At 39.3% G+C, this 26,953-nt stretch overlaps 2 protein-coding genes across 6 annotated transcripts in view; both read right to left on the bottom strand.

Annotated features, from left to right (window-relative positions):
- The window catches only part of chd9 (chromodomain helicase DNA binding protein 9), a 70,483-nt gene extending 58,426 nt beyond the window's left edge, over positions 1–12,057 (bottom strand). For both annotated transcript variants that reach the window (XM_063478997.1, XM_063479006.1), the window contains exons 1-2: positions 11,953–12,057; positions 7,491–9,138 (exon numbers count right to left, since the gene is read on the bottom strand). In XM_063478997.1, the coding sequence (XP_063335067.1) occupies positions 7,491–9,029 (1,539 nt within the window). In that variant the 5' untranslated portion in view covers positions 9,030–9,138; positions 11,953–12,057. The remainder of the gene's footprint in view (positions 1–7,490; positions 9,139–11,952) is intronic.
- A 575-nt stretch (positions 12,058–12,632) lies between these two features.
- aktip (akt interacting protein) lies at positions 12,633–19,043 on the bottom strand. 4 transcript variants are annotated; one of them, XM_063478956.1, is made up of 10 exons: positions 18,883–19,043; positions 18,128–18,253; positions 16,565–16,776; positions 16,311–16,375; positions 16,103–16,203; positions 15,831–15,919; positions 14,642–14,740; positions 14,315–14,422; positions 14,121–14,181; positions 12,633–14,007 (listed from the first exon to the last, which is right to left on the bottom strand). In XM_063478956.1, the coding sequence occupies exons 2-10, from the start codon at positions 18,173–18,175 to the stop codon at positions 13,900–13,902; spliced, it is 891 nt and encodes a 296-aa protein (XP_063335026.1). In that variant the 5' UTR covers positions 18,176–18,253; positions 18,883–19,043; the 3' UTR covers positions 12,633–13,899. The 4 variants fall into 4 exon arrangements, with proteins under 4 accessions (XP_063335026.1, XP_063335055.1, XP_063335036.1 ...); XM_063478985.2 differs by having other exon boundaries at positions 16,565–16,773; XM_063478966.2 differs by having other exon boundaries at positions 18,128–18,249.
- Between the last annotated feature and the right edge of the window lie 7,910 nt (positions 19,044–26,953).

Here is a 26,953-nt window from a genome sequence, read left to right as displayed (position 1 = left end):
TATGTTTTTACAGAGTACTGCTCATTTTCCTTTGGAAGGCCAGCACCTCTTTGATGGTGACCAACATTTTTTGTCATATGCAAGAAAAACCCTGGCTCCATGTGGATTACATTTTGTAGGTTTGCTACGGCATGATCAATAAAAAAAAATATACCCAAAAAGACACAAATAAAAGTCAGATTTTCACATTAAAGGCCCAAAATTAAGGTGACTGAAATACTCTTGTCATTTTTTTAATCTTTGCAAAGCCTGTCTGACAACACTGTAGCCTGACTCACTAAACGGGGAGCAATGATTGATTAATGACATACCGGTTTCAACAGTCAACCCTCTTCTGCTAAGGTAAACAGTCAACTGAGTAAGTCAAATGTTGTTAAAAAAAATTAAAAACGAAAAACACACACACAAGCATAACACACAATAAAAGTCTCCACTTACAACGTCTGCATCCATGGCAACTATTTAATGACTTCCTACTGACACAAACCTGTTTGCTGAAGTTACAAATCACTAAGCCAACTGCCGTCTCTCGGGACAATACAATTGACATTTAGTTTGTCAAAGTCAAGCTGTGGTGCAAAAACCACAGACTGGAACAGAATGACAGACTTATGCACTTATTCCAGTCGTATTCACTTTAGATAACTTTCTTTAAGTTTTTAGTCATATTAAGGGTTTGCTTTTATCCTCTCAATTTTCTCACTCATTGTATTAGGTGTAAACACAAGGACAAAGGGGTCATTACACCTCTGCGTCTTTTCTTATTTCATCTGTTGCACCCTACACTGAAATAATTTACAAGTGATTTTTAAGCTGTCCCCCTTGAACTGAATCTTTTCATACTCAGAGACACTGTGGTAGTCCAACCGCCCTTTCTGCCAGTCAAAGGTTAGCGTGAGTTCAAGAAGGTTGCGTCACAACCAAAAAGACATTCCAGTCACATACACACACAAAAAAAAACCCTCCACATTTTGACCGCTGGGCAAACACTCACCCACCCATCACCCCCAAAAATATTCAAAGCCATTTAATCCCTGGAGAAGGAGGCAAAAGAGAGTAGAAAGGAAAGAAAAGCAGCATAAAAGGGCATACTTTAAATTCAGACCTACTGTGCAGTTGAGGCTGGCAGCGTTCCCACATGCTCCTGACACACTCAATCCAAGTACAACTCCCTCCTCCCTCTCAGTTCTCAGCCCCTCCCCCCACTGAACCCTCCCCTTCCGCTCACAGCAAAAGCCGCCTGACTTCCTGTCTACCTCTGACCCTCAGTTATCCCCCGCCCTTATCTGGCAGGCCTCCAAACAGACAGGACAATCAGAGCGGATGAAGCAGACAGAATGCTTCGGAGAGTGAGCAACCAAGACAGAAAGTGAAAGACAGACAGAAGAAGAAATGCACACATACAAAGCTCTGCGTGTCACACTGGAGCAGGTTATTAGAGAAATTGGAAAGTGTGTGAATAAGACAGGCTATCACCATGTGGGCACAGGTTTCTCCAAGTACAAGTGTGTGTGTGTGGCACATGTCGGTTGTGGGGTGACAAACGGGGTGACGCATGGTGTCATGTTTCAGTACTGATTATGGCATTGCTTGCCCAGTCTGGGTGGCTAGAGGTTACATAAACCCCAGAGAGGTCAGGAAGTACTCAAGCTAGCCTGTCACAGAAACAGCAATCCTTTTTACAAGCATGCATGCATATTCAAAGTTGATGACTGGAAATACAACTCAGAGGAAAAGGCTGGGCAGAGAGGGGAAAGCAGCAATACACCAGCGATATAGAAAGCCAGTGGGGAGGTACCTGCTCAGTATCGCTGCTGGGGGGGCCCCCAAATGACTACAGCCACCCGGGCAATCAGTGTCCATCAGTCTCACTTCTCTTTTCTATTCAGCATGAAAGCCGTAGCCTCTAGTGTTATGAAAATTACAAACAGAGTGTAGTAGCATGCCAAAAAAAAATGACAAAGCCATTCATTAACACAACAAAGCTAGCACTCCACACATCCAGGTGCCAAAACAATGACAAATAGGGCCTTATATTTGCCACAACAGAATAAAATGAACTGAAGCTGAAATAACATCACATGGTAAAAACATGACTCCATAAGAAAGCGAGGCTTAATGGCAAAAGTAGTTTTTTCTTATTTCTTTTTTTATAAACTTGCAGCATCAAAATGCCAGTCCCAATCAAATGTGTAAGACCAAAATATGCAATGTAATGTCATATCGGCCTTATGGACTGTCAGTGAGCTGAGTGCCCAGAAATATTTTGGTTTTGAATGGAAATGGGTCCTCAACACCAAAGGCAATACATTCAGTATTGCCTTTTGTTTGGCAAATGTCTGTTTGGCAAATATCTTTCAGTTTGAGTACACTAGGAACAGAAGTTTCAAATAAATGAATTTTCGTTTTTTCCACCCAAATTTAAGCCAGCACACTGGACTGCTCTGAGACGTCAGAAATTAGTCAAGTACAACATTCAACCACTAAAACTATTTTTTCTTTTTGGGTATGCAAGTGAATAACAGTAATTTGGCATCTTAATAAAAAAATAATACTGTGCTTCACTTTTTCCTGCTTTATATAAAACAGTCCATTTTAAAATTAATGGATAGCAACAATATGTATTAAAAATTTTAATTTTGATAAATAGCATTTTGTTAAAAGAGCTTGCACACGTACTGGTGTATTAACCACTACAGAAACATAGAAATTTCATATTTAAGGAATTTGCCAATCTTCTCAGAAGTGGATGCCCAAGGCTCAATGTTTTATCCAGTTTTCTTTCTGATTTTAAATCAGAAAGAAATACTTTTTTTCAATTACTAGTTATTTTTTAGTTTTACTAACTAAAGCACACAAGGTTCACATATTCACATAGTGCTTTTAATACGAACATTTCCTATTACACATATTTACTCCTATGTCTGCATCAAATATGCTGCTTGCAGCCTGTATTATATACATTTACCTTCTTAATATTTTTCTAATATCACAGAATCATCATATCTTCCTTTATAAAATTGGCCGCTTTGCTAATATACACCTATAATGTAGAGCTGTCCTTGTTTGTGACTGGTCATATGCTACCAACTCTGTAGGCTGTGTAGGCTGAACTTGTTTTGTAGTATAAGCCTTGGCTGACCAACACACACAATGAAGCATTTTCAAGTAAAGGTGGTTATCTAGCTAAAAAGCTCTACCTGAGCTTGCTAACTAGTTTAGTCGATAGCTGATGTAAAAACAGGGCTAGACAACATATTGATATTCTTAAAAGAAGAAAAAAGGGAAAAAAAGATGATCATATAACTTATATATCTAAGGAGATATCAATGTTGAGATTTTAGAATCATCTGTCCTTCACAACTAGAATCTCAAAATTCTGAGGGAACAGCTGCCCTGTTTCTTTGTACAATGATAAATAAAGTTAGAAGAAAAAAAAGCAAAAACAAGAGCATGTCCTCGGGGTTGGAAAGGCCACAGTGAATTCAAACCCAGGACCTTCTTGCTGTGAGATGACACGCACCATTGCACCACCTATATAACCAACAATTAATTTTCAATTTGTAGCTCTAAAGGATTACCAAACCCTTAAGTCTTTCCTGCAAAAAAGCCTAAGTCAATAGTATGACTTGCAAAAAATAAACAGAGTGATATGTGTGTGTATTTAGCAGAGTTTCATTTTGCTTTACTGGGTACACTGCCAACATAGACACCAAACATTCAACAACCTATGACACTGGATAAATGTCATTATTTCAAACATGCCTTTATCAAATCAATTCAAATTTCAGTGGCCAGTGTGACTGCATGGTGGATGAATATAAAATGAGTATTCACTGCAGTCTTCTCTTTGTATTACTCAATACAATTTCCTGACAGCACTAGGGATGTCAGAAGACCGATCCTTACAACACAATTTAATATCAAAATCCTGAAAACGTGATGGTACTTGTTTTTCTTTGGCATTGTAAGCAGTGTACTGACTGAGGTGGCTACTCTTCCAGAACTGCAGGGGGAGGCACAAGGCTACAAGTATTCTAGTCTAGCCTTACCTGTTGAAGAAGAAGGAAGCAAAGGCAAAACTAGAAATGGCACAACATATGAAAAATAGTGACTAGTGTAGCGGTCACAATAGCTCTGTTCTGAATCACTGATGAGAAGGGAAGATTCAGCTATAGAAGCACTTTGTGTTTAGAGTAGGGTGGGTTGAGTTGGTGGACCAAGGCATTGATTTAATTGATTCACAAAAGCCAATATCCAAACGATGCTATTTCAGTTTTTGAACAAAGGGACGAAATACTTCCAATTTAGTGAAGACAAGCCTCCAGATTTCCTCAAAGTTTCAATTCACAGTAACGACATCCACAGTATTACCTCTCTAATTTTATCCTGAAATGCTTGTTACTATTTTGTTTAAGACAGCTGAGACTGGTATTCTGAAATCAGCTTTACTCCATATACTAAAATATTTTTCAATGGCTAAAATTAAATGCCTATTCTAACATAATATAACTAACATTAGTAGGCCAGAACAGCACAGTAAGGTGGTGGTTAGCACTGCTGCCTCACAGCATAAAGGACCACACAGTTTGCATGTTCTCCCCTGTGCTTGTGTGGGTTCTCTCAGGGTTCCTCTCACAGTCCAAAGACATGCAATTAGTTGGGTTAAGTTAATTGGTAAATCTAAATTGCCGATAGGTCTGACTATGAGTGTGAATGGTTCTCTGTTTCTCTGTGTACAACCTGACCAGGGTGTACTCTGCCTCTCGCCCTATGGTAGCTGAGATAGGCTCCAGCCACCCCCAAGCAAACAAAGGACTTTGTGTTTAAGTACAACTGAATTTGGCATTGTGAATCATTTAGTTCTATTGGTATTGGTACCAACTACTAAATTTCTAGTACTGTAAAATCCCCAGTCATCACTAGCTCTAGTTTCATTATTGCTTTTACTACTGGATCAAGATGCTGAGAATTAGAGATGAACCCTCAGAATTTTCCCACGCCTAAAAAAATAAATAACAATGTAGTATGATCTAATTGATTATTTACTCAAATTTGCAACTTAGTGTAGAGATGAAATGACCAGAAGAAAGGTACTTTTTAGTTTACCCATGTTTAAGGAACAAACTAAACAATTACCAAATGACCAAAGAAATGAGAATCATCAGAATCAGCCCACTAGCACGGAATACATGTTGACAAATTGATTCATGGAAATAAAGCAAGAGTTCTACACATATCTAGTAGTAGCTGAAATACTGCTGTGGTATAATTTTCTGTCACTGTGACAAAATGTGGTACTATTGCTTTTGGAATAGCAGGAACTATTCCAATGTTGTCTTGAGTACATCTGGCAACCGTTTATGTTTGAGGACTGATTTTTGTCAACACTACATTCGTGCAAAACCAAGTCCAGAAACTTAACAGGTATGTAGCAAAAACCAAAATGGGTGTGGTTCTGTAATAATGCAGAAATTGCTACCAGGTAGGGTGTACCCAGCCTCTCACCCTATGACAGCTGGGATGGGCTGCCCTTCCTCTAAGCGAAAGAGGATAACCAAAGCTATCTCACTGATTTAATGTCAGTATGCTGACAGACATGATATTTGATTTGGTTCCATTGCAAGAAGGTCTCTTGTTTGATTTAAAATTTATTTCAACCGAACTTTGAAATTTTCTAAATATTTAATTATGTAAAAGTTCAGAATCTGAATGAAACCTGTGATAAGTCTTAAATCTTAACCCTGGCAAGTCATTACATCTGTAGCTGACCATTACAAACATTGGAAATCCTAATTAGCCACATTCACTGTGGGGGAGTGAAGAGTGGGCCGCTATCCCCTGATGCCTTGCCTGTTCAGCAAACACACTATCAGCAGGCTCTTCACACATCAGTGCACATGAATAGCACAGTCAGCCTGTAAGCATCAACACAGGGCTGGATGTTGACACAGACAGGGAGAGGCTTGTTCATATGGCTGTGGTTCATGGCCCCATTTCAATCAAGGACCTTTGCAGATGACCAAATGGCCTGTGTGGATGAGCTCTGGTTTAGGCGCAGCACCAGTTTTGTTATCACCTGCTGAATGCTGGGGTATAGATGAGCTACTCAAAACACAAGTTGTGTTTTGGCTCTGGGGCATATATTTGCTTTTTAAAATTGGGGAGACATAATGGACCTGCTGCTAGTAAGAGGTCCCTGTTTACAGAGATTTAAATGAGTCACTCAAACACATACTGTAAAATTGTAGTAATATAAGTGTTTACTACACTAGGGTAAGTGCAGATACAGACAAAGGTGAGGTTGGTACAATATTGCCAAACAACACTTCTGTACTGTTAGTGGTTATGAGATGTTTTGTCAGTAGAGGGCCATGGGAAACACAAGTGCTTTTATGGTTTTAAAAAAGTGCCTATATATAAAGTGTGCCTTAAAAAAATAATTTTCATTGTTATAGTAACAAAAATTCTGAAATCTAACACAAATGTTCTCAAAAGAGAACACAAAAATATGTTTCTATCTACATATGCACATAAAGTGTGCAGAGCATGATGAAAGGTCTGTGGCTTTAGCTGGTGGTCATGTGTCACTCATGGGCGATGGTAGTGCATGGATGCTGCTAAGTTACAAGCCATCTGAGGTCCAGGAACCGCCTGAAGCCTGTTACAGCCAGCTAATGCATTCACCCAACCTCCCCCTCCGCTTCTCTTCTCTCTGTCATGCTCTTCCTCTCTGTCTCTTTCCCTCCCTTTCTTTCCTAAGCTCTCCTTTTTCCATGAGCTGCTGCCCTCTCCATCTCTCAAACCCCCTCCCCCGCTCTGAAGTGCTAACCACTCTCCTTCACCGTGCTCTTTTCCTACCGCTCACTCTCTCACACGTGCACACGCACTCACGCGCAGACACACACAGAAACTGTGGCAGCTACCACAACAGCGTGCAACCTCCCCCACACTCCAGCGAGGCAGTGTGCAAGTGCTTCTGGCTTGCCCTGACCCACATCTTGATATAGCCCTAAGTATGCTTACAGCTAAGTCCTGAAGACTCTCCTGCCACTCTTAGCCTAATCAGGCCTGAGCTGCTGTCAGTGCACTGGCCAGACAGACAGGCCAGGTTGGACTGACCATTATCATTTTCAGATAGCTTTCAGACTGCCCAAGATACACCTTCCCCTTTCCACTGCTGATTGCAGGTTTTCTACTAGGCAAGCACATGTTCTACCTGAGATAGCTAAGCATTATATGAGTGGCCGAATTTTGTGCCATAATATGGAAAGAAGAAAATATTTCTCCATTATTAAAGAAAAAAAATATTTAAAATTGTGAAATTCAACACATCACTGTTTCATTTCATTCAGCTTATTCATTTTCATTCTTGTCACTGACTATAACTTAGAAATGGGTGTTAAGTATGAGGTGTGTGGTTATATATAAAGATCAGTGCAGTGCCTTTAAACAAATGCTTTAGGAACAAAAAGGATGAAATGTGTTACCTTATCTTCACTGTACTCAATGGGTGATGGTTTCCTGTACTCAATTCCCATCTCCTGAGTAGTATCAGTCCAGCCACAGTTAGATTTGTCCTCTTGCTTAAAAGCATGCTCAAGCTGGGGCAGTAGGTCAGGCAGGAGGTCAGGAGGCTCCAGGCCATCCAAGTCTTCATCATGAGCTGCTGATGGTAAAAGGCTGTCTCCCAAAGCTTGGTATCCATTAGTGTTGATAACCCTACAACTCTGAGGCTGCTCAGAAGGCAGGTGGGTGGTGATGTTGGGGTAGGATCGCATAGATTCACCAAACATCTCAGATGACTTGCAGTTTCCCTGGGTTTCTCTGGAGCAACGAATAGCACGGAAAGGACATTCCTCTGCCTGGCTAATTGGGGTCCTAGTGTGCTGCTGACTCAAATGTGCAGTGGCTGAAAACTGGCATGGTGTCCCTGTAAGTTCAGGTATTGTAGAAGTGAGTGGTGCAGTGGTGTTGCTGGGCCTAGACACCGAGGCTGAGGACAAAGATTGCTCATTGAGACTGGGTAATTCTGGCTCCCCAGGATAAGTAGGGTACTGAGTCGGTTGATAAGCTCTGGCAGAACTGACAGAGCATGTGGGCAGGGAATGAACCATAGATGATGAGTGCATGGGAAAGGACAGGTTAGATTCTTCTAGTCCTGTTCTAGGGAAAGCTTGACATTCCCTGACCAACTGGTAGTTACCTTGCTGTGGCTGTGTTTGCAAGCAAGTTGCAGTCATAGAAGCATTCTGACTTTCCAAATAATGCTTACTTGGAAGAGCTCTTGAGTGGAACTGCTGCTCTCTCACAGTTAGTTGGCGCTGAACCTGCTGCTGAGTGTGGTGAATTTGCTGTTGGCTGCTGGACTGGCCTCCCTGGTGAAACGGGAAATTGTGATGCTGCTGCTGCAGGGACACAGTCTGTGTGTTAATTTGTTGGTGCTGGTTTAACAGCTGTTGCTGATGACTTTGCTGTTGTTGCAGCTGCTGCTGTCGCATTCTGTGCTGCTGCTCCTCTTGCTGATAACAGGGATGGTGCTGTGTTTGATGTCTGCCATGAAGTTGCTGGCTTTGTAGTTGTTGCTGTTGATGACAAAGCTGCTGTTGAGGTAAGGCCTGGTACATGTTCCCATTCTGGTCTTGGTTACCCCACATCGGACTGCCACTGTTACAGAAGAGCCCATTGGATTGAGGAACTTGACTCATGGGAGCATTATGGTATGAGCCATGTTGCTCTGTAATCATGCCCTCACTTATGCCCTGAGAACCAGAAAATGCCTGAGCCACATTGGCCTTAATGTCAATGTAATGAACCATTGACTGGCTGTAACTAGGCATAGCTTGTTGGGTAGAAGCTGGTGGCATCATGTCTTGATGCTTCCCAGGGCCAAGAGGCTCCACTTGGAGCGGTTCAAAGTCAGCAGTAAGATTTAGCTCATCCACGAGTGATGGTGCTGAAGCGAAGCCATCGTCATCCAGCCCTTCCAAACCTCCACCAAAGAGGCTGGGGTCATTAAAGAAGTCCATGGTGGAGGCTGGAGGATGACTGGAACCTCTGGAACACCAATGGATCCAAACTGGTCCCCAAATGCCTCTCTTTAGAGCTACAGCATGCCGACTATATAGTTTTCATGCCCTAAAATGGAGAGAAAAAATATAAATTATAATACTTATATCAGGTGATAAAGTTTCAGCTGGTAATCTATGGCCTACATCAGATTTCATTTGGTAAAAAAAAAAGTTACTTATTAGCATAATCAACCTTTAAACACCCGCACAAATAATTTCCAGTTAAAAGATGACACAACAGTTTATCAAGTATATTTTTGTCCACCATATTGAACTTTGTCATCCATTTCATCATCAATGATGCATTCTTTGAGAGCAGTAAAACTGCATGACTCTATCAATCTGACATATAAAAGCACTTATCCAAGTGAAGGCTATGTCATGGTTCTGGAGAAACTTGGTACTGTCAGTTATCTGTCAGCATTGCCTTTCATGTGTGCAGCAAAGCAGCTGGTGCAAACCAACCGCCAGCCACCAGCAGGTGCCTCTTCCTGTACCCCCACCCTTTTCAAATACACACATACGCACAAATGCGCCTCAACCCCCTACCTCCACAACCAATGAAGCTGCCTGCCCTGCTACTGCAGAATGTGTGGGAGGTGCAGACAGCTGATAGAATTTCAACAGCTAAGGACAGAGGCAAAGGAGGCCTTTTAAGCATGCGCATGTGCGTGTTCTGCAACCACAGACCAGCGGAAGATGACAGAAGCCTACCGAGGTCAGTTATTATGCTGACTTAACATGCACACAGGCACACAAATGAACACAGACATCTTTTTCTTGGCATCTTTTTCTTTGGTTATCACAGCATATATTTAAAATAATAGCCATGCTAGCAAATGGTTTAACATAACATTCTACCAGCATAAAAAAAAATATGGTGCTCTCAACTACTGACTGTGTGATTTGTTATCAGAGACACCAGCCTAACATGGATAATATTATACAAAAAAACAACAACAACAGAGCAATATGCACAAGCTGATAAACTAAAAAATGATTCCTAAAAAAGATAAAGTCATAAGTTTGATTTTTCTTGTTTAACTGGCAGTTACCTAGCTGCTGCTGCAGTTTTGTGATGGCTATAAGACAAGCCCACCTAAAAAATCATTTAGACTAAGTGATTCTAACAGCCAACTTCTCTGTATGCAAGTTAAGTTCACCTTAAGGTGAACCAGCATAGGTGGCCTGCTTGGGCCATAGCAACAGAAATGTCTACATGAACTCTCAGAGTTAAACAATTCCACTAGCTACATTACGAGTTTCATAGTGACTTTATAACGTTACTAACATCAAACCTGAGTAATGTGTAATCTCATATATTAACAAACAATTCATAACATTCTCACCACCTCATACCACTGCTTTGCTTTTCGAAAGCAATATTTAAATCTTAAATTAAACATACAGAGAAAGGAAATCTACTTTACTGTACTATCACTACATTTCCTTTTAAGACTCATTGTCGTGCACATTACCACTCTCCCCACTAACCACCAGGTCCCTGCAAAAGTCAATTCACACAGGCATGAAGCAATTCCTGTTTTCACATTAGGCTGTTCTTCAAGCTCAAGACTCTCTCCAGTGCTTTCTCTAGTGATCATTATGTTTATTGGAAAATCATGTGACTGCCATGTAATTACTTGTCAGTTTTAAGTTTCTGTAGATCCCTATCTATATGTAGGTTCCCTATAGCTAAACCAAGCAACTGCTAACCTTCAAACGCCACCCATCTGGCCCCGAGGCATAGACCAGTCCCCTCTGATGCTTTCCAGCTGTTTCCTTCATAATTGTGACGTTGTGAGCACCATCCAGGCACGTGCAACTCATGCCTAATATCAACATGAACTGTGTTTATAAACTGCCCCTGAAGTCTGGGACAGATGTCCGTGTAAAACTAACAAAATTGAAACAATATCAATTTAATTGGAAGTTGACGCAAAAGCTAAGCGCGTATACGAACGCATTTCAGTCCACTTTTAGGAAACTTCCAAGGTTGTTATTGGTAAAGTGGTCCCGTATCTCAGTTGGCGACATGGCAATACATCTGTGGTGTTTTCAAAGCCCTTAAGCGACCATGTTTAAGTAAGACACCGAGCTCACCTCTTGAGTTAATATCATCCTCTTCATCTTCCCTCAGAAATGGCTACAGCCTCTGCGAGCGCGGTGGTTGATAAGCCGACGAGGCGGCAATGTGTTGCGCTACTTTAAGCGCAACTGCTCGGCGAGCGGAAAGAAAATGAACGCACGTGGAACATTTGAGTTTTAGATATAAAACTGTTTGTCGAGGTGCGCACGTGCACTCGAACCGTATAACCTAAGGATTCAAAAGGTGTCGTGACGCTGCTCACAGAAGAAGATAGGGAGGGGGAGGGGGCCGGAGATGGATGGAGAGGTCGTCAATGATTGTGACCGTGATAACAGCCAACTAGTTTATCCTCGCCTGACTTTCGTTTTCATTTCAAATAACCTGTCGAAGTATTGGCACTGTTAACTACATCGGCGTCCACATTCAAGTGCCATGCTGCTTTGAGCCCGGCTGGTCGCTGTCAGTTCAGGACCACCATGACCAAGAAGAACCCACCAAGGAGTACTTTGGAGACACGCGCATTTACATGTAGGCGTCAAACTCTGAGAAAGTACGATGATATTTGCTGCTTTCGATGCGAATTCAAAGAAAACAAACAAGTTTTTGGCTCCTGAACACCCTTGCTTCTACAGGGAAGATACACAGCCAGCTAGGCGGTGTGTCATCAGACAGCTGAGGCGACCCTCATTGACTCACTGTCCGAAATTTGACAGCTACTTGACTGTATGAAACAGAAGCCCACAAGTCCAAACGCGTCTCAGAAAAGTCAACGAAATTAGCGCAGTTTCTTACCTGAAAAGAACCACAAAGCGCAGCTCCAGACGCCAATGAAGACAGAGTGGTATTAGCGAAGTTGTTACTGTGTTGTTAGTTGTACTCCTGCTGGCGACCACGGCACAGCGGCTCTGCTGCTGCTGCTGACGTGACTGTGATAACGCCGCATTTGCATATTAGTAACTCCCTCTGTGATTGGACCGCTGACAATTTGCCAAAATCACTCATTTCCATGTTAAATTAAAAACCGGTTCACCAACTGTGACTACTTTGAGGACGGTGGCGCCAGGGCGTTGCTGATTAAATCATGTCATCGTTTGTAAAGTTGCTGTGTTGACAGAGTGCATAAGATGGCCGCGTCTAAACCGGAGCCAATCCGGAGAGGTTTTATATTCGCACATGTACCCTAGTCTGTCCTCAGTGCGAACGTGACAGGAGCCGGAGATGCTTTCAGCTGTGGGTACATAACGCCATCTGTTGCCAGAGGGAAATACTTCGCTAAAAATAAGTAACTTCAAATTTGAACGTAGTTTTCTTTGATAGAATCATTTCTAGTGTAACAGAAATCGCTACTTTGTATCAGTAACTGTATTGAGTAATTACGTTTGAAATACGTTTCTTGTAATTAGGTTTTCATTAGTTCAGAAGAAACACACACTTGAAAAAATACATAAACAAAACATAGCTTTTAAAAATCCTTTTATTGATTTCAAAGAATACCGTTTCAATTTCAAATCTAAGCAGTCAAGAAATGGTTCCACACATCTGAACTTCTGAAGAGCCCAAATGGCATCATGTAAATTACAATTATTGTTACAACTTTCCCTCTTACAGCAGCTCAAACAAGTTTGGCCACCATACCTGCTGTGCTCATTTCTTTATGGAATTTCTACTGATTTTAAATCTATTTTCCAACAGTATTTGCATATACAGCAATCAAGCCAAATTCCTCTGCTTGAAGACTTCAAGTTTGAACTGACACTGGCCTGAAACTAAAGAATATGAAGCACCCCAGTTTATTACTATCATATTTTGCTGTTCAGAGTGTCCTAAATAACTAAACTTTATCAAAATAAAGGTGTTTGTCTTCCAGACTTCTGTAATTCTAGAGTAACGTCATTTATTTGGGAGTAATTTACAATTATCTACAAAAACAAAAAACAACAAAAAAAACGACATTCTCTTATAGAGCACCAATGCAGATGTCTCTTAAACCTCAGCATAGAATCCATTATTTACACATCAAACCTTTAATAACCAATGATATATATATATAAAACATTCAAAATGATCTCAAATCTGGCAAAATACATAAGCTTACTTACTTAGAATCTTATTTAAAACCATATTTGCCAACTCTGCTTTACATAAATATTAGGAGCAAAGTAAGACAACCGTTTACACAGTGGAAATAAAAAATAACTCATTGTCCAATAAGACACAAATATAAAGCAAATGTCAACCTAACTTGGTAATAGAGGAGGATGTGACAGGGTTTTTTCACCGACACAGCTGTGATTAAACATTCCAAGTCTTACAAATAAACAGTCCTGAGCCAAATTGAACAAGTGGTATTGATCATGCAATCCACTGTACTTACAATAAGAATGAAAATAATTTCTTCCACAGCCTTTTGCAGCTGTATGTCATAACGTAACTAAATATGTGAATGGATAAGAAAACCAAAATGAGAATGCACTTTGATTGCATCTTACCCTAAAGGATGTTGACGCATCCATTTGTCATTGTTGATTTAAATATGATACAAACTTGGTTTCCTTTTTCTAAAACTCTTTGAGGAGAGGCCTACAAAAGCTTTTAAAGCCAAGCAATAAATGTGAAGAGCTAATATAAAGTTGCCAACTACCAAGGTTCCACTTTCACACAGATGGCTGATGCAAGCCTGTGGCATGGAATCTGATGCTTCTGACTCCCTCTAGTGGCCACTATCTTGACATTGCAGGTTCAGCTCTGGGGAGGATTGTCTTCTTTGCTGAAGGGCTGTGTCGAGCCAGGCTTTACCCAAGACAACCCCGATGCCTGAGATGCCTTGTGGTGATCCTCAGGTCGTCTCTAGGGCAACAATAACAAATTAAAAGCTGCATAACAGGAATCACCTGAGAAAACATACAGATTAAACTCTCTCCTGCTTCGAAAGTGCAAAGTTTTAATTTAGCAAAACTTACCTTGTATGTGAACATCCTCTCTTTTGCTTCTTCATGTACAGCTGGGTTCCATGGGGAAAAACTGAAACCAATGGATCAAAGTGGAGAATTGAACACAAGATAATTTTTTTTCCCCCTTTAGAGTTTCAACAAACACACACACTTTTTTCCTTATTGTGGTCAGCACTAGAATGTGAAATGGACAGTTGACCAACCTTATTGCGTAGGGATCATCGATCTTCGGCTGATCAAAAAGATGACTGTTGCATAGTTTCACACTATCTACCACTTTGCTTTTGAACAACTGCACATCCTTCTCATAGCTGGAAAAAAAATAGCCAATGTCAAACTTATTTAGCCAGAAACATCACTTTGCACCGAGTGCTAAAAGACCAGTTTCTTAGTCGAGATTTTAATTATGTTTTTCTATTAATGACTAAATATTTTTTTTTTAACATTTTCAGAGGAAAAATAAAATATACACACACACAACAAGTTCCATTAAGGAAAAAAAAGGCAAAAACCAAGAATGTTAAACTCACAGTACAGCAGCCTCTGGGTTGAGTGGTTCTGTGGTGTTAATCTTGTAAAAAACTGTACGTGCATACATCAGGACTTGCCAGATGTGGTTGTGATTCCGTCTATACACACACAGGTGGATGAAATCAGTAAATGTTTGATTTATTTTAATTCAGTTACATATCGTTTATAGAGAGCCAAAAAAAAAAAAGAAAATCAAAAATTACTGTCGCCCCAAGGTGCTTTATATTGCAGCATAAAGCCCATATAATATTACTTTATGAATTAGTTGGTGTCAGAGAGAAATACTAAGTTTGTTGAAGAAAACTTGCTAGCAAGCAGGTAATTTGTAAGTTAACTCTGCTTCAGGAACAGATGAGTTTTCCTCATCCAAGAGTTAACAAACAGAGCTGTTAGCGACACCTGCATCATGGAAGAGTGCCAAGATGTCTTTAAATGCAAAACTTGTACTACAGTCCATGCCATTGTCAGTCCTTGCTGAATAGCATAATAAACTTGTTTTTACTGCCTTGTGTGTAGTTCAGTTTTTGATAACGTCCAGAAGCACAGCTAGTCATGGCATATAGTTTTTGGATTTGTGTTACTTTTCAGAACCATGTTCTTTGGTGCATCTCTCTCTCTCCCTCTCTCTCATATTTTACACCTGTTCAACTGTATGTTACAGCAAATATCTCAGGCAATCACATGACAGTAAATCAGTCAGGCATGGAAACCTGGTGATGTGCTGAATTTCAAACCAAACATAAGAATGGGAAAGAAAAGTGATTTAAATGACTTTGAATGACTGGGTGGTAGCATGGGTGTGGGCACCAGACAAACTGGTCTGAGTATTTAAGAAAATGCTGATCTACTGGGTTTAAAACACGGTCTGAAAATAGAAAATATCAGCAAGTGGCAGTTCTCTGGCTGAAAATGCCTTGTAGGCACCAGAAGCCAGAGGCAGCCAGTTTCCTTCCAGATGATGAAAAAGTAACAGTTACTCAAATAAGCACTTGTTACAACCAAGGTATGCAAAAGAGCACCTCTGAACCTTAAAGCCTATGGGCTACAGCAGCAGCCCACAGTGAGCTTGGTGATTCATTTAGTTGCTCAAGTTTTTCCAACCCCCCCCCCACCATTTCTTCTACTGCAAAATATAATTTGAGAAAACTAACAAAGCAAAGCACATAAGCAGAAAAATGGTAAACCTACCTCCATTTGGTAAAAGCTCTTCTGACATCAAGCTCTCCAGACACAGGGTCAACAAGTGGATGGAAGACTGGTATGTCAAATACTAATTTCTGAAACAAATTGTTTGCACCATTTTTTTTCCTTAAACCATATTTTATGACAGTTTATGTATACATCATTTATAATGACATACATCTTGCATTTTCCAATGTTTACTCTTTTTAGCTAAATCATACAATCTCACTTTTTGGTAAGGGGCAAAATATCAAACAAGAACATTTTTTAATACTTACAGGACACTCCCCATCTGGATAATTGTCAGGAATATACACAGTGAACTTGAAGACACCATCCTGGTACAAGCCATGTCTGATGAATATGACACCAAACCACACTAGACAGTGAGAGATGCCATTTTACAATCACTTATCACTTTTTTTTCTTTCCCCTGATATGTAAAAAGTGATTAATTGCATGAACTTTTAAAAGTGGAATCCTTACTTAGTGCAGACTTGTAGGATGGCTGGACATAAATTCCAGGGAGCTTCTGCTTTATCACTAATGTGCTGCAGGTCACAAGAAAAATCAGAAGAAGGGAAACCAAATAAAAACAATTTAAGTGATACTGTGAAACTAGTTTAATACAAAACGTATACAGTGGGTATTTTAAAAACAAGGGCTACCAGCATATTGGAGCATGCCAAGAAATTAACAACAAACTGAAATTTAAATTCTGATACTGGACCAATACGTACAACTCAGCCAGCAGAGAGTACTCCAAGTAAAAAGGGCCATAAGAGGCGTGCGTGCCATTGGCAGACTGGATTGGAGTACCCATTGGGGAAGGCTTGGTAATAGGGGCTGCATTCTTAGGAATCGGCGGAAGCTGCTTTCTGCCGAAGGGCATCCGGGCTGGACTGGCCCTCTGCTCCCCATGCCCGCTTTGTTCCTCGTTGTCAGATCTCTGCTGTTCAGGATTGAAAACATGACAGGGATCTTAACACATCAAACATTAAAGCCCATGCTATGTGGGAGGGGGGAAAAAAAATCAGAAGGAACCCCCTGAGTCGAATTTAGATAGTGTATATAAATGCTCAAATGGTAGACCTAAGGACTAATCCAATGGCACAGGGTAGTGACCATGTGCTGTGAGTGACCTCTCAGGTTACACTGCCCATCTGGTTTGTAGCTCGTCAGGGAGCCATGTCTAGACAAGAGCAAGCGTTTTCATGCCTAGCTGTAACTCCATCTTACTGATGATGCAAGGATGATACGAGGAGTTGCGGTGAAGTGTCACAGTGCACTCTGAACACAAAACAGAAGAATGCTGTTTTGAAGGGTAGAATACATCAGGAAGCCATAAGAAACGGTGCAAGAAATGCTTGCAATAAATATTGCTATACACCAAATTTAGGCTGCATAATCACTAAAAAAAAACAAAAACAAAACCTTGACTGTAGAATGTGCTAAAATGTACCTTAGATGAGACAAACAAGGTCACTCACACTGTTTTCGTCCATCCTAAATCCCCTCCCCACCACTGTGGGTGCTGGTGGAAATTTAGTCAAGCAGTAGCAAACTTCACCAAACACCACAACACAGAAAGAGTGGAGACTTTGTTATAATGTAGTTTTAAATCATATGGTTATAGTTAAACGTCACACAATATAAGCATATTTCCCCCAAAATGAGTGGAAAAACCACACCCTTAGGTCGAGTATGAAAATTTTCCAGTTTAACAAGATTTGTTAACAAGATTAACAATATGAAACCAAGTGGGAACAGGTGTGGGAATCAAGGCTGAGAAAAGACAGCTATACATTTTCTCAGTTTGATGTTTGTCCCCTCAAATGTTAAATTATTAGGACTGTCGAAATCAAGTTTTGGCAGACAAGTACAGATTTTATTTTATTTTATTTTTTTTAAATCTTAGGAAGTGCAATCAGCAGAAGTACAACCTTTGTAACCCATAGTAAGCTCTACTATGCTCCAGGTTTAATAGGCAGTCAAAACATTTTATATGCGAAGACTTTAGATAAAACAAACAAAAAAAAAAAACTTACTGCACTGTTAAGTCATCAAAAATCTCCTTTGCAAAGCTCATGACTATCATGTGCAGCACATTTTAGAGAGAGGTTTCCACAGGCTTGTACATATCTGAAAGGCACCTAAGGGCGAGCTTCTGGACACTAAAGTGTTGTATCAATATCAAGTTTGCCATTTTTTCCACAAAAAATACCGAATGGGAATGGCAATGTTTACAGTATGTTTACAGCTTAAAAAAACCAAACAAACAAAAAAACCTCCACGTCGTTTACCTTACGACTTGTATTGGTAGACATGCTCCAGAAGGGGTTTAAGTTCATCACTCATTCAGAGGTTCAGACTGATGTCCCTCTTTTTATGAAGGTCCCACGACAAGTAGTCTCCGGGCCATTCGCTGCCTTGGTGGAAACAGGAAACAAATGCTATAGTTGAGGTCAAACACACACAACCTAAACACGTATCTCAAAAAAAAAAAAAAAAAAAAAATAACAACAATAATACTAATCAAGCATCCCATGCAAATTTAGCTAGCATAGCTACTTGCAACCACAAAGTTAACACTAGGACGGGTTGTTTCGGCTAGCTTAGCTTCGTGCTAACCTAGCTGTTTCATTGAAGACGTTTTAAAGCTTGTGTGTCTAACGTTGTTTGTCAGAGCCGTAACAAATTTTAAACTAATGTTCTGATTTTAACCAAATGTATTGTTAAACTCTCGTCATTTCTGGTACAAGCATGAGCTATCGTGTCATTCACCACAATCTGAGATTACAGTGCTACGTTAGCAAATGTTATGGACCAGGGTGAGGCAGCTGAACGTAACATATTTCTAGTTGACAGCTGGAATTTTGGCAACATAAGCTGTCAAAGCATACGACGAGTTAATTTTACCAGATTTACACCGTCTCATTTGTTTTACTTGACTTACCTAAAGTCAGCTTTAGGTTTAAGGTTACATTTGACGTTGCTAACAAAACCAGTCTTTTAACTGTGGATCTTGCACTTAAGAGAGCTGATTAATTAAACTCACCGTATTTGCTTGAACTGTATAAACGTCCCTTTAAATATTAATAAATGTTAAGGCGTGTCCCACCTTAATTTTCGAAGGAAAGTGCACAGCTGCTCACCATTCCTTTGGTTACCATTCCAGCTAGCTGGCTAACGTAGGTTAGCTAAATAATTTGACAAACACAGAAACCGAGATCAATCTAACAAATGAAGGGCGTTTTGCTGCTCTACAACGCGTCCTTATTGGTTCATAAGGAAACACATCTTAACAGGTGATTTGCTGGTGACTTCGTCACGTGATAGACAGTGTGCCCTTTAACACAGAGCCCACGAATTCAATGGGGACTTGGATGTTTGAAATAATAATAATAAAAAATAAATCCACAAATAAATAGATCTAAAAAAAAATAAAAATCTAGAGAATAATGACATCCAGAAAACCCCAAAAGAGAGCAGTTCCACCAGCACAAATATTACAGTCTTCTATTTATGGTGACTTGAATTCAAAAAAGACATGATGAATTTCAGACAAATACTGCAATGTGAAGAAAATGAAATAAGTTTAATTTAAACATTTGCGAATAATACATCTTAAAAGTCATTGTCTGTAATGTGGATGATTAATTTAATTTCTGTACTCTAAGTAAAAAAGTAAAATAATAATAATTATATATATATATATATATATATATATATATATATTTAGAAAAAAAGCATGTAAAGCAGGCACTTTTATGATAGAGACATTGTAATTTATTTTGTGAATAACTCGATGGATGAAAACATTTGTTTTCCAACCCGTCTTCTCATCATTTTTGGTAAGTGTCGTACAAATAAGGTGAAATGGACCAATTGGAAGCCCAACTCTGTTATATTTTCAACTGATATCAACAAGTTTTCTCATTCAGTTGAAAAATAAGAAGCAGCAAATAGCTTAACATTATCTAATACATTACTGACTAATGTCAACCTCTATCACCCCATGTTTCAATTTATTTTTCTTCTTCATCTCTCAGTGTTATGTTTTACGTATTCCACCCACATTTTACCTTTTTACTGTAAGTCTGTTCATATACTGTTAATATTATTGTTATGTGAGAAAAAGTAGATGTTGATGGAATCAGGTTATTAGACGTTAAACACTTTTTTGAATCATATACAGTGGAAACAGTAAACCAGTGATTATTCAGGGGTTACATGTTGCAGAATTTTGAAATGATTTACCTTTTTTTAATATGAATTTTTCCTGCAATAAACTATGTATGATTATTTTTCTTTTATTATTTAAGAGTATGTGTTCCAACTCCCATTTTAAACTTGTAAGAACAAATCCCCAAGGTTTTTACTTTATATGTAATTTTCCATATTAAAGAGGTTAAATGAACCTCTTGTAGAGGTTCAGCTCTTTTAAAAAACATGTTTGTGTGTGCGTTTAATAGTCAACTTTCTAATGACTATTTTCTCCCTACCTATTTGTTTTTTGTGTATGATGTTTAAAGTTTTAACATATTTTTCACTTTGAATAAGCTACGTTTTAGATTAAATAAATATTAGTGGATCCATGGATCTAGCATTTTAAATAAACATCAAAATACACACTGCGCTGTTGCATTACTTTAATGTTTCGGTGTACTGCATAACAAATTCCCCTGGGGGCAAGATGGATCCAAGCCATGTGTCACACATTTTTTTAAACTTTTGACCATGCTTCATTGACAGTTTACTCTCTTGATTGATTGATTTCTTAATAATTACCCCTAATTATTTTTCTGGGTGAGAGAGGGGAAAAAAACTAATTTAATGCATGGGTGATCGCACTAATTGGGAGAAATGACATTGTCCAAGTTTCAGAGTAAATACAAATTATTGACTCTGTTATTGTTATCTGATTGTATATTGTCCCAAGTACACTTCACTGTCAAAGGTAATTAGTGTACTGCTTCTTTATGGGGCAGCCAACAAGGCAAGGTCACAATCACTACTTTGGCATGTACAAATCAAAGACCACCTCAAAACAAATAAGTTTATGCCTGCTTTGCCTTCATTGACATTGAGATAAACTGTGTGACCCCAACAAGGGTGCAAATATCCACACCACTGCTCCTGTAATGAGTTTTTTGTCTTTGCCATTGATTCTTTATCTAATCAATTATTGTGACCTTGTTTGGTCAAACAAATATACTAATGAATGTAATTAAAACAAGGAGATTGGATTACCTAATTAAATATGTGACCTGTTGGAGCTGGATTTGCTTTTAAATTGAATTTTTTTGTTTAGCTGAAAAGGCCAGAGTCAAATAGCATACCCTCAGTAGCATTCACTTTTTTTTCCTTAAGATATATTTGAGCAGGCGCTTAAACAGATTCTAAGTTTGCCAGGAGATATACAGCAAATCTGGAGTATGCATTTGAATAGGAAGCATCATATTGGCATCAGATCCCTTTATATACATTTGCCAAGTAGATCAGTGATGTAATGGGATATTTCTCTGTCTGATTGTTCCTGTCTAAAAGATTTATACAGTATATAGTGGTTTCAGCAGAATTTTCCAGCTGTGCACTTTTAGATGGAGCCAGAATTTAAATTTAAGATGAAATATGTTCCCTTCTGTCAGTCCATTTCTTCAGAGAATTTTAGGCCCGCTGATTCAGATCTACAATTTGGTTTAAATGACAGTTAAAAATTACAATTGGCAGTCCCTGGTGAAACCTGACTTGACAGCACATAGATAAAAAAAGTGAAAACAGATGACTCCACATCCAGATAATATGTAATAACAATGTTAGTTTGAATAAAGAAAGCCAAATCTAGATTCAAATGTAATATTCATTTTAGAAATATGAACGACTGGGGAGTAAAGGTTAAAAAAAAAGAAGAAAAAAAAAAGACAACATCAACCAAATCCTTCATATAGCAATAGTCTTTCCTTATCCCTGAGGCTATGGCCTGGCTAAAACCTCAATGCAGCAATTATTTGCTGTAATGACTGCAGTTGAAATAAGCCTGGAGATTTTATTAAACCAAATGAGAGAATCATCTGTGTATTATCACCTTGTGATTGACAGTGACAAGTGTTGGGCAGGCTCGGATGTGAGCATGATGAAGAAGCTCTCGGCAAAGCTCTCGATAATGTTACCCCTGATAAAGTTGCCTGAAAAACCTCAGCCAACATACGGGGAGGGAAAGCTCCACGCATATTAATTCCAATTGTCAGATCCCTCCAGTATGTGTGTGGGGGGGGGTTCTAGTCTGGCTGGCAGCCCTGGCTGCCCCTCTATTCACTGACTGGCATTTTACACAACTAATGAAAAAGAAATCCATTGTGCTGATCATATGCATAGATTTCATTCTATAATAATGACGAAATAGAAATATTCATAATAAAAGTAAAGGTCACTCGCTGCTGTGGCTAAGCTTCCTAAGCTGCAACCTTTGCAAGAGCAGTTGTTAGGTTCCAGTGATAAAATAGGAAAGAAAATGGAGAGACGTCAAGTTTTAACCATACAGAAGCCAATATGTGAAACCCTGTGACCAATCCAATCTGCTGCGAACTATATCACTATGACTCGGTCATGTGTTTATCTCTCTTTGCAAAACAACACTGCTGATGTCTTCGGATTGAACCAACAGGCCTGTTTCTTCAGTGTCCAGTGGCAAGGTTAAAAGTCAGATGCACAGTTCTGATTTACATTGTTCTCTCTCTGGAGTGAAGTTTGACAGCTAGTGTATACACACTGCGGATTTGTCTGTCTAGTTAATAAAACACAGGGAAATATTAACAGCCACCTTTCCTCTCTGCAGCACACTCATCCTCCATATGTAGGTCATCTGAGCTCCTACAGGTATATGAGCAGTGGAGCACAGGGGTGGAAGACAAGCATGTCTCTCCTGTGAAGGACATTCAGAAGATTATTATCACCCGCTACCACTTCCTCGCTGAGCCTGTCTTCATATGCATCATACATTGGCATTTATTAGTGCCATGCTCTAAGTACAGGCCATGTTATTGAATTTGAATATCAGCTCCTAGCCACATTCACAGGCCTTGGAAATATATTATATTAAGATGAAGCAATCTCATTTAATAACACACAACTAATAAAAGGAGAACAGATTGGAAATTAAATTTATGAATATTGCTTGGCAGCAGGAGAGATAAAAAAAAAGCCAAGTTGGTCTGTCATATGCAGATATTTCTTTAGCTGTAAGCACAGGTATTGGAAATTTTCTGAGACCCCCCCCACAACCCATGAGTAACATGTTGAGAAATTGTATGAATTGTATGTTTTCTGTTCTTCAGTTTTTGTCTTTGTTTAAAAGTAGAACTACAGGCTACCTTGACCTAACTGGATGGAAGCAGTTTGGACAAATTTTGGAAAATCTTATGCTAAATGCAGGATGGTGTGTTACGCGTGAGCTTGTGTAGCATTAAGTCTCCTAAGTTTTGGTTATCATTATTTTTTCCCTTGTTACATTGTGTGAGCATCTTATGGTTAAAGAGGATTCTTTTAAGCCAGTGACAAAATGTATAAAAAAGGACATGGCCAGCAAGTACAAAAGCCTTTTTCCCTTTTTTCTCTAAAATGTTGAAAAACTGTCTTTCTTCCAAGAGGAGTCATATCAGTCTGTGCCAGAGCCTGGTAGCTCAAATTATAAAATGTCAGTTCTTCACTTTAAAGACTGCGCTTCAAATGAGCCCATAATTTTTCCCTCTTCTGTCATTTATGGGCAACATTCTGTTGGTCAGTGTTTCAGTGCTGCGTATGTGTGCACGTGCATATATCCAGCAGCGTTTTGCCAAGACATCCGACAAGCCCGGTCCATCTGTGTGTAAATGTTGACTCCCAGCGGAGCTGTGACTGTCACTTTTGTCAGCCTAGTGCCAGGCATTGATCGCTACATATATCTTGCTCTGTAGGCTACTTCCAAAACTTCATCAACAGATGCAGCTGCAGAATTGATTAGCAGCGAGTCAATGACCAAATCTCTTAGAAAACATTTTTATTTATGTGTGTGTTTATGTGGATAGCTTAGAGGGCCATTAGTGGGATTACCTTTGAGGCTTGGCTGAACAACAGATGTTCAAGGACAACTCAATCAATTTGACTTACAAGAGGCCGCAGTTGCCGGAAACAAGTGATAGGATTTTGTGTGTGTGGGTGTGTTGGGGGGAACTTGGGGTGAATAAAAACAGTTCACTGTGGTAATGAGCAGGTGCAGTACGCCCATTTTTTAGAGTGAGATCATTGACAGATTTTCTAAGATTACAGCACAAACTTACCAAAAGGAATACCTCTCTAAAAATCTTACAAAAGGTTATTTCTTAAACAAGTTATGTCTTCTTTGACTGCATGCTGTTATTTATAGATATAGGTAAATACACAAATAAATATAAATTCCTAATTTTTATTAAAGTAAGTAAATGTTTAAGACAATAATGTGTTTGGCTTTATGCTAAAAAACCTCATTATTGCTGTCATTTATTATAAGAAATATATAAAGTACAAAATATATGTATTAATTAAATATGAGCCCAAACAAAACTGCATGGGTATAAGTAAAACATTTTCAATATAAGGAGCACCAGCCTCCAGGAAGGCCTGTTTTAATTTGTGTGGAATATTGCATATAATTATACGAGCATCTATACCGAATTCAAATGAATGTTTGATATGGATATTTCTTATTATATTTAAATAATCTCAGTTCGGCACAAAATTGATTATTTCTCAGAGAAGATCGCGTTCTTTCATTCTTTTCAATTTTCCCGTTTCCTCTCATGAATCAAATGGTGAATAAATGTGTTGCAGAGACTCACGATCTGCCTTTCAAGTCCATGCTTATGCTTCCTTATCTGCAAACTTATTAAAATTAAGTCGGAACACAAAATGGTATTTAAAAAGTTTAAGTGAAACAATTTGCATTGGGAGTGTGTGAAAATGCTAATGCATTCTTTCACTAAGCCTCACAATCACTGTCATCCACTTTGAGCTCTGATTGTTTTCCACATGGATGGCTTCATTCATTATTGCAAAATTATAAACATAAAGAATATCTCTGTATTAATATTTCTGCTTTTTGTAAAAGCTCAATCAACCATAATGTCCTAATTTTTTCTCTGTGAACCTCATTTTATATTATCTCACTACTCAAGGAATGGATGTCCCAAAAGGGATTTATTTCATTTATCAGGATTATTGAATTAAATTAAACGAGACACTTACCCCAAGCCAAACAGTGGTACCTTATCCACTTAAAAGGTAGGCCTGCTCTTCACTGCTATTTAGGCAAACACATTAGGCAGCAAATACCTTTTGTTGGCTTAGCTTATGTTACTGCATAATTAATTTGTTCATTAAGCAAAAGTGTTGAAAGTGCTTGAGGTAAGTGGAAATGGTCTAGTATTGAATGGATCTTTAATTAAGGTACTCTACAATGACAGCTACACAACTGACGACATATGCATCATACTTGTTTACAAGCAGAATTAGTAGGGTAAAAGACAATAACTTTAAAACAATGGAAAAGAGTTAGATGGGCTGAATAGGTAAATACACATGTGAACTTTAAAAGAGTATTGATCTGTGCATATGGACAGTATAAGGTGCATGTGCGTCTAAATCAATTTCACAAGCTATCGTTTAATTTTTTAAAAGCTTTTTTGTGTGCAAAAATGTCATTTTTATTACAAAATATTTACCTCAGAAAGGCAAATATCTAAAAGCTGAAGAGTCTGGAGAGGCATTCAAGAAGCCTCCTGTCATACTTGTGCTCAGCAGCAGATGGCAGGCTGTTTCCACTGATGGACTAGATCCTGACGCGAGCACATGCTGAACTTGTGTACCCTGCTGTTGGTTTCCCAGACCTCACTGCTCTTGCCTGTGAAATGCATTCCCATTAAAAAGGCATTTCTAAAGCCAACGCCAGTGCTATAACAATCATCTCCCCAAAGCCAAGCCTCCACACCCGGGAGCACGGCACTGCCACACAGGCAGACATGTGGCGGCTGCCACAAACAAAGGCCCTTACTCTCCTCCCCATTCCTCTTCCCTAAGTCTCCACATGGTTACAGGCCGGCCTGCCAGGGCCAATTACACCCACAGCCCAGTGTGTGAGGTCTCACAGAGACCCCAATCACCACTAACAAGATCAAGGCTAACTCTCTATCACATCACACACACTACAAACACATACACCTGCATATGTGTGTGCAAACACTCTGACGCCTTCGCCTAACCCAGCCTCTCCCTCATTCTCTTCCTCTCTCTTTGGCATGGTCTGAAATTATAACACATTTTGAGTGGCTGTGGAAAGTATATAGCTTTTTTTTTAAGAGCAACAGAAATAACAGGGTGACAATCACTGTGTCAGACGTGGCTGTCTCATTTTACTGTATGTCACCAAGTTCAAGACTTTGTCTTGGTGTCAGTGTAGCATAAATACATCGACATGCTCCACTACACATATCCAGTGCATGAAACATTTGCAGTATATTAAGACTCAAATGGTTAGCTAAAACCAGAAATAGTCAACCAAAGTCATGTATACACAGTAGACCTTAATTTTAGATATGTTTGCTCCTGTAGAAGTTTTCTTTTGTCTTTTTTTGTTTTTTAAATGCACCACATTTCTCCTTTGTACTATTTCTGTTAGGTCTGTGTCACATTTTCCTCAAACAGGACTGATATCTGATATTGTTTTGTCACTGTTGATTACAAGGGCATACATTTTACCCTTCTTATCAGACCTGGCGGATGTGGACAGGGTGGATGGGTGACAGAGAGAGAAACTGTACCCCTGTACCCTGATACAGCCATCAATACCCATGAGGCCGTGTGTCATGCAGCAAGCTGCCTGAACAAAGGTTCACATACCTCCTATGATAGGCTATCTTAGTGAGAGCCCATGCTTCATGTCCTCACACCAAGCACTGATGTGGCAGCTTGCTAAATAATTTGTGCTTCTTTACCGGGGTCATTGGATAGAGAATCTGGCTCTTGAATAATTAATTGAGACATAGTCTAAGCAGCCGACTTCTGTTTCTTCCTAGTTTCAGCCAGATTGTCTGTCTCTGCATTCGCACTGACTTGCT

This window comes from Pelmatolapia mariae, linkage group LG1, assembly GCF_036321145.2.
Source record: "Pelmatolapia mariae isolate MD_Pm_ZW linkage group LG1, Pm_UMD_F_2, whole genome shotgun sequence".
Taxonomy (NCBI): Eukaryota; Metazoa; Chordata; class Actinopteri; order Cichliformes; family Cichlidae; genus Pelmatolapia; species Pelmatolapia mariae.
The sequence above is the reverse complement of the archived record's forward strand: the minus strand, read 5'-3'. Positions and strand labels throughout refer to the sequence as shown.

What these genes read in the sequence shown, in the direction of transcription:
- aktip (XM_063478956.1), bottom strand. Translation starts at nt 18,175, where the DNA reads ATGAACTTAAACCCCTTCTGGAGCATGTCTACCAATACAAGTCGTAAG. An exon ending in ATCCAGATGGGGAGTGTCCT is followed by an intron (nt 15,920 to 16,102) that starts GTAAGTATTAAA and finishes AATTTGTTTCAG; the next exon opens with AAATTAGTATTTGACATACC. An exon ending in AGAGGATGTTCACATACAAG is followed by an intron (nt 14,008 to 14,120) that starts GTAAGTTTTGCT and finishes TTGTTGCCCTAG; the next exon opens with AGACGACCTGAGGATCACCA.